Below are 7,379 nucleotides of genomic sequence, written 5' to 3'. Positions count from 1 at the left end.
AAAAAAAAAAAAAAAAAGAAAGAAAATACTCCAGACTGGGAGATGGGGCCAGAAGGGGGCAGCCTCAATGGCAGGCAAATCAGGACTTGAGGAGATTGGGCAGAGGGGCACCCAAGGATGAAAGCCTCATCAAATCTCAGCAGTGTGGGCCCATACTTACACATGCTCGGATGTTCATCATCAGGGGTGCTCACCAAGTCCTGGCATGCACACACACAGGCACACCTGTGCTTACAATACATGTGGCTGGGACAGCTGAGCCCTGAGCCTTGCCCAAAGTCCCCTCCTGGTGATTCCCTTCACAAGCCTTACACCCCACCCCAAGAGCTGGTCCTGTGCTCCCACTGAGGGCTGAGGTGTGTGTTCAGTGACACAAATCCCGACCGGCTCCAGGCCCTGGAGGTCAAACCAGCCCTGACTGTACTCAGTCTCTCCCCAACCCCAAGGCCAGAGTAAAACAGCCTCTAGTGGAGCCCAGCTCAGCACTCCAAGACAGCTACTTGGATCCTCACCTGAAGGGCCTCTTCCACCTCTCACAAGCCTTACTCTCCAGGGAGCCTGGCTCAGCAGCCAGGGCCAGTGTCTCTGTGCCCTCCCTGATCGCTTTGCCTAGGAAGTCTGGGATCCTAGGAGAGGAGTGAAAATCAGGAAGGCCAAGGGTCCAGGCCAGCCCCTCCCCGCCCCAGCACTGGACAAAGTGGAGATGAGGGGTCTGTGTGGGAGTATGAGTGGCAGGCACGTCACGTGTGGACCCCGGAACTGCAACCGTGCACAGGTAGTGTACGAGTCCCCAGGTGCAGGTGGGTGGGGGGTCAAGGCACAAGGATAAATGTGGGCAGAGGCCAGACAACAGGCAGTGCCTCAAATACAAAGGTCAAACCCGGCCTCTCCCCGACTCTTACTCGCTGATGCTCACAGTCCGCTTGGCAGCCTTCTTCAGCTCCTGAGACACCTGAGCCTGACTGGCGCTGGGGAGAGAAAAGCCTCCCAAAGTCAGGACTACCTAGTTTGCTACTGAAGCAGGGAAGAGACGCCCCGCCTTCACGCTGTGAAGAGCTCCTCCCTGGGCGAGGCCAGACCCCTCCCTTGTGGGCGGGGCATGTCCAGAGGGGCGGTGCTTACTACCCAGAAAGGGTGGATCTACCCCAAAGAGGGTAGGTCTCCCTGCACTCACCGCTGCCGGCGCTCCAGACGCAGGTTGCGCTCGGCCGCAGCTCGCGCCTTGAGTTGCACTAGCCGCTGCAGCAGGTGGCTGGCCTCCTCCTGGAGCCTGCGCAGTTCCGCCTCCTGCTCCCCGGTGCGCACACGCAGGACCTCGTAGGCTGCCCGCTTCGTCACATTCTGCGCCCGCTGCTCTTCCACCTGCTGGGCCTGCTTTGCCCGCGCCTCTTGCAGCTGTGCCACTCGACCCTCCAGAGCCGCCAGCCTGCAGGGCGGAAGGGTAGCCTGTGGGTGGGTCAAGGTCCTGTGGGACCCCAGAGGGCTAACTACATCTTCAACCAAGCCACGCCTCCAGAGCCCCTCCGTGTGTCCTCTGATCTCAGTTTCAGGCCAGAGGGCCGTTTAATGACCTGGGGAAACCTCTGCGCCCACGTCATCCTCCCCCTACCACCTCCTGCAAGGATGGTCTGGAGCCTCCCAAAGATGGGTGCGGTCCCTCCGGTGCCTCACCTGCCTTGCCGTTCCTCCAACAGCAACTGCTGGGTGCCCAGAGCTGCGCTCTTCTCCACCACCTGGTAGGCTATCTTGGAGGTGAAGGTGAGGGCATGGGTGCCTCTGTAGGTCTCACACCAGGCTCTCCAGTCCTTCTGGGCTGAGGAGTCTGCTACCTCACATGCCTACCCTCTTCCTGACAAGAAACCTGAAGCTCAGTGAGGTTTAAGATCTGCCATAAGAATGCACTGCTGTAGCCAGCCAGCATGGTAGCTCACCCCTGTAATCGCAGCAACCTGGCGGGGTTGAAGTAGGATTGCAAGTTCGAGCCTAGCCTGGGCAACTTAGTAACTTTGTAAGATCTCAAAATTAAAGTAATAAAAAGGGCTGGAGATGTGGCTCAGTGGTTCTGCCACCTGCCTCACAAGTGCAAGGTTCCAAGTTCAATCCCCAGTACCAAAAAAAAAAAAAGTGGGGGCTGAGGATGTAGCTCAGTGCAAAGGCCCTAGGTTCAATCCTCAGTACCACAAAACACACATGGGGATAGTCATTTAAATTCCTTGTCAAGAGGACGTCTGTGTGTGTGTGTGTGTGGTTTTTTGAGACAGGGTCTTACTATGTAGTTGAGACTGACCTGGAACTAACTCAATATGTAGCCCAGGCTGGTATCGAATTCACAGCTATCCTCCTGCCTCAGCCTCCTGAGTGCTGGGATTACAGGCATGCACCATGACACCCAGCTTCTTTTTCCCTACTTATAAAATGAGAATGATAGTGCTTACCTCATAGGGTAACACCAAATTTTATTGGAAGTTCAAATAACAAATGTTCTCTCAAACATTTATTAGAAACCAAGTGTTTTTTAAAAATGAAGCAAAGACCATAACATTAAAAAAAAGTTTATCTTAGCACTTACATGTGCCATGCCTTATTCTAAGCATTCTACACATATTAACTCTTAATCTCCATAATCACACCATAACATAAGCACTACAATCTTCATTTTACTGATGAGGACACGGACACAGACAGGTTAAGTGACTTGTCCCAGTGCACAGGTACTGGAGAGCAGAGGCATGCAAGGCTAGAAAGAGGACCAGTATGTGGGAGTACAAGGCCCAGAATGAATGCTGGAGTTGCCTAGCTCCCAGAAGTGGGGTGAGGGTCATCTCATCTGTACCCCTGCCTTACTCAGCAATCCTTCAAAGGAGAGCCGAGAGCCAGGGAGGCCAAAACGAAGAAGTCCTTTCCCCTCCTTCTGGTGCTGAGAGTCAGTGGGAAAGACAGACCCCAGGGAAGGCAGGGCCCACCGGTATAGCAAGAGGAACATGAGGGCCACAGACTCTAAGCACAGGTAAATAACTGAGCTGGGAGGCTTTTGTTGTTAACCTGATCCTGGTATTTTCTCACTGGGACCTAGTAAGACAGATTGAGGCTGTTTACGGCCGTGACACTAACACGACTCCCTGTGTGAGGGGCCTGGGGAGGGACTGTGCACACACAGGGTAGGGCACTTACTTTTCTAGCAAGCCCAGCTGCAGACACATTCTTTTCACCATTGAGCAATCCAATCACCATCTCATTTCCTCTCCTGCCATTTGCATTGATACCATTCAATTTATTTGGTTGTTTGAATCTTGTCAAAATTCAAATGATAGAAGTACAAAATGGATTAGTAGTTGCCACTAGTTAGGGATGGTTGGGAGGAGGGAGGTTAGACTTACTAAAAAGGGGTAGCAAAAAAGATCTTGTGGAGGGCCAGGGATTTGGCTCAGTGGTTCTGCCACCTGCCTCGCAAACACAAGGGCCCAAGTTCGATCCCCGGTACCAAAAAAAAAGTTCTTGTGGTAATTAAAATATTGCTGTATCCTTCTGATGGTTACACAATTTACACATGTGATAATGTCACACCATTATAAGTTGCAATCACAATAGCAGCTCTGGGGGAAGTGGCAATCAAATGTGTTCCTAGCCCATTTCCACAATTGCACTGGGCAGGACACCTGGCATGCTGTAAACACCGCCCTTCAGTCTCCTCCTTTGGAAACCCCACAGGGCTAGGTCTTCTTTGTGGCTGCACTCCCTGTCTCTTGTTTGAACCAACTGTTAGTAAATATTTTTTGAAAGAATGAATGGAAACCACAATGGAATGGAAGTTCAAACCTCAGCTGCACCTCTTTAAGACTCAGTTTCCTCCTCTGCAACTATGAAGTTTTGGAGGATTAACCGAGATGATCTGCAGCCCAGTTCTTGCAGGGAGTCAACTCTCAATGTGATGTTGACCATGCTATGGTGAAGATAGTAATTGTAGGGGTGATGTCAAAAAAGCAGCTGAGCAAGAGAGTCCAGAGATCAGAAGAGAAGGCTTAGCTGGACATAAGTCTGGGAGTCAGCAAATGCTGGCCAGTGAGCCCACTCAAGCTCCAAGAACACTCACATTTAAAGGAATGGAGGCAGTGAGGAGGGAAAGGAGCCAGAGAAGGAAGCTCAGAAGCAAGAGACACAGAGCTGGGGATTGAACTCAGTGAGTTCAATCCCCAGTACGGGGGAGGGGGCACAGAACGGAGGGGTTAGGGTGAAACAGAAGCCAAGAGACAGCACTGCGGGGACAGGACAGGCAGTCATGTTGAGCGGAAGTACCACATGCTGCCGTGGAGGACATCACCCTTGGCCAGTTAGCCTGCACATATGTATTATTAAGCATCATGTGATGCTGGGCCCAGAGGTTGTCTCAGCAAGGGATGAGTGGGCAGGTGAATGCAGGAGTGAGCAGAGCAAACTAAACCGCCTGGAAGGGAGGACAGACTGCCAGGCCCCTGCACACCACTTGCTACTCTGAGATCTTATCTCCCCCCAGCCACTGTTGAAGCCCACTTCATCCTGAGATGCCTCTCTGACCCATAACCCACTTCAGTCAGCGTCTGATACACACTGGGGCTTGTTCTTGCAGCACTGGATTCGAGAAATGTGGCAAACACAGAAAGTGCTGTACACTCACGGGCACCTTTGGAAAACTTTATCTCCCTGCTGCAAAGTTCTGGATCCCGGCCCTGTCCCCTTGCTGCATCCCTACCCAGCTTACCTCACCACAGACCAGCCGAAGCCCCTCCTCTTCCTCCTGCCACTTCACCTTCAAAGAGGCTGGTGATGGGACCTGGTCTGAGTCAGGCCGAGACTCCTCCTCCCTGCCAACCAATCAAAGAGTGGTGCTTGTGACCTGAGCTCTCCACTCACCCCAGGGCCCAAAGGCCCCCAGGGGGTGCCCGGTGAAAAGCCTGAAATAAAAGCCATTAACATTCTCCAGGGGAAGGTGGAGGGCAGCAAGCAGTCAAGGAAAAAGCAAGTCTCAAAAATGAGCTTCTGTGACTCTTGTGCTCTGGGACTGTCCAAGCCTTGGGTTTCCTGGTAAGGACCCTTCTCAAGAAGCACCTACCATCCCTGGCTCTTGTCTCCACTCCCTCTTTGGAATTCAGAGTGCAACCCTTTCTGTAGACATTGTGTAAGGAACAAGAAGATAAAAAAAGACTGAGAAGGGCAGGAGTGCCGGGCTGGGTAGGGAAGGAGACAAGCAAATGCAGAGAGATGGGTAGAGAGAAAGCAAATTATAAGCAGCTGGGATAGCGCTGGGGTCAAGGGCTCACCCAATCATGCAGGAGCGGGGTGGGGATGAGGCACCAGGGAGAGAATGAACCACGGTGGGGGCAGGACCAGGTACTGACAACCCATTACATATACTCACCAGGAGCCCTCGTCATCCGCAGCAGAAGTGACATTGCTGGGCTCCAGCCGCAACTTCTCTGAGAATGTGGCCAGCAGCTCAGCCTTCTCTAGGAGATGGTTATCTGGGTGCAAGAGGGTGAGCCTGGGGCACAGGCAGACACTCCCCAGGAGACTACTGGCATACAAACTGCCCCTGGTTAGGAGGGATATGGCCAGGCTGGGAATGGGGAAGCTACCTGGGACTGTGCTCTGCCCCTTGCCTTGAGGGGTATTTGTGCAGCTCTTTCCCCCTGGCACAAGCCTCCTCACAACACTGGCCCTCCTCACAGCTCCCACCATGCCAGGACCACCCAGGAAAAGAGGACCACTCTCCCAGGGCAGGATAGGAATGGCAGTACCCACCCTAAGCAGGGCTTGGCTCCACAGCTAATTGAAACAAAAAGCTTCACCGGCATCTGGCCTTTCCCCTAGTCACTTCCCCTCCAAGGGCTCTAACTTCCACTAAAGTGATCCTAAGTTCCTCAGAGTAGGTGTAAAGTAGCCCCAGGGCAAAAGTCCTTAAGCAATTATCCCACAGACATTCTTAGGTTGGTGGTTTGACCTTGGGACACACACCCACCCCATCCAGAGTCTCTTCCCCTTTTCTAGGCTGACGGTGGTAAGCCCAGGTTCCTCAGCTGCCTTCCTTCACCCAGTGCCCAGGCTTCACCTTGACTAAGATCCCTCAGACTGACCTAAGCCTCACACAAAACCTCACCTCAGCCCCCAGGGCACTGCACGGCTCCCCACTGCCCAATAAATCCAAAGAAGGCCCCATTGTGTTTATTCACCAATAAGAAACCTGAAACTTAGGGGCAAGGGACTTGAACTGCCCAAGACAACAGATGACTGGAACTTCATGGTCTCATTTCAGGCCTCCAGTCTCTAGGCCCTCAGATTTGCAGCTGGGGAGAGGCTGTGTGTATATTCCCTCCTCTAACCAGGAAGTTCCATAACTATCAGAGCAGAGCAGAAGCCAGGCTGTCTGGGGGTGGGAGCTGGCCTCCCCAGGCTGATGGGAAAGGACCTGCCCTCACTGGAAGGTTTCAGAGAAATGTTCCAGGATAAGAGCAGATGTGAATGTGTGAGCACACCAAGATTAGCCCCGTGATGAAGCAGACTAGACTTTCAGCCTCACCACACATCTCAGGTGACCAAAGGCCCTACACACATATGCACACCTGTTGTCACACCCCTTCCTGACCAGAAGCCCCGAAAGAGCTCTGGGAAAGTCAGACTTCCTGGAGCTCTGCTAGCACCTTCCAGAAATCTGGGCCCCTGCTTCCCTCTCAGGCAGGGTCCCCTGGGTACAGAAGTGTTCCACGAACCTGCGCCAGGATCACCTATGGGTGGCAGAGCCTGAGATTCAGAGTTTCCTACTTCGCTGGATCTGCCAATAAGTTACTGCTCTGAACAGTCCTGCCCTCCTCCACTGGCCCACGGGGACCAAATGGACTAATCAGGCCCTATCTACCCTGGGGATCGCCGAAGAAAGGAAGCACAGGAAATTGCAAATCAACACTAGAGACAAACTTGTGTCAGCTCGTGGGAGGCAGAGCCAAGCCTTGAGGGATAGATACCAGGAGGGGTCGCTCCGTCCAGGAGGGAGTTATCAGCAGATCCCTGATTGGAATAGGGAGGAATCCAGACCTCTAGGAAGTGGGGAGTAGCGGACACATTCGAGCCTCAAGGCACAGGGCCTCGGAAGCGAGAAGGCGTTAGGGCACTTGAGCAGAGCAGCAAAACAAACCCATGCCCCGCGCCAGGAGCCCAGTCTCCTCCTCCACACCACCTTCGAAGCCCCCAGGGCGCACTCACAGGCCGGCACCAGCTCCTGGAAAAGAGCCTTTTGCGTGCGGTCCCGCTGCTGCAGCTGCCGCATGATGTGACGTTTCCAGAGGGCCGCTGGGGGGCCGGGGACGCTGGGGCCCCCGAACCCCGCCATGGCCGCAGCCTCCCACCCGCTC

The 7,379-nt window shown here is 53.6% G+C and overlaps 1 protein-coding gene across 13 annotated transcripts in view; it reads right to left on the bottom strand.

Moving 5' to 3' along the window:
* Atg16l2 (autophagy related 16 like 2) overlaps window positions 1-7,373 on the bottom strand; it is a 22,303-nt gene extending 14,930 nt beyond the window's left edge. For 11 of the 13 annotated variants that reach the window (XM_033764207.1, XM_010603245.2, XM_033764201.1 and 8 more), the window contains exons 1-7: window positions 7,231-7,373; window positions 5,393-5,495; window positions 4,736-4,838; window positions 1,672-1,745; window positions 1,175-1,426; window positions 903-968; window positions 513-626 (exon numbers count right to left, since the gene is read on the bottom strand). In XM_033764207.1, coding sequence (XP_033620098.1) covers window positions 513-626; window positions 903-968; window positions 1,175-1,426; window positions 1,672-1,745; window positions 4,736-4,838; window positions 5,393-5,495; window positions 7,231-7,357 — 839 coding nt within the window. In that variant the 5' untranslated portion in view covers window positions 7,358-7,373. The other 2 variants (XM_033764205.1, XM_033764204.1) reach the window with 2 other exon arrangements.
* Window positions 7,374-7,379: the final 6 nt, after the last annotated feature.

The sequence above is a fragment of the Fukomys damarensis genome, unplaced genomic scaffold (assembly GCF_012274545.1).
Source record: "Fukomys damarensis isolate Sample0158 unplaced genomic scaffold, DMR_v1.0_HiC HiC_scaffold_16, whole genome shotgun sequence".
Lineage (NCBI taxonomy): Eukaryota > Metazoa > Chordata > Mammalia > Rodentia > Bathyergidae > Fukomys > Fukomys damarensis.
The sequence above is the reverse complement of the archived record's forward strand: the minus strand, read 5'-3'. Positions and strand labels throughout refer to the sequence as shown.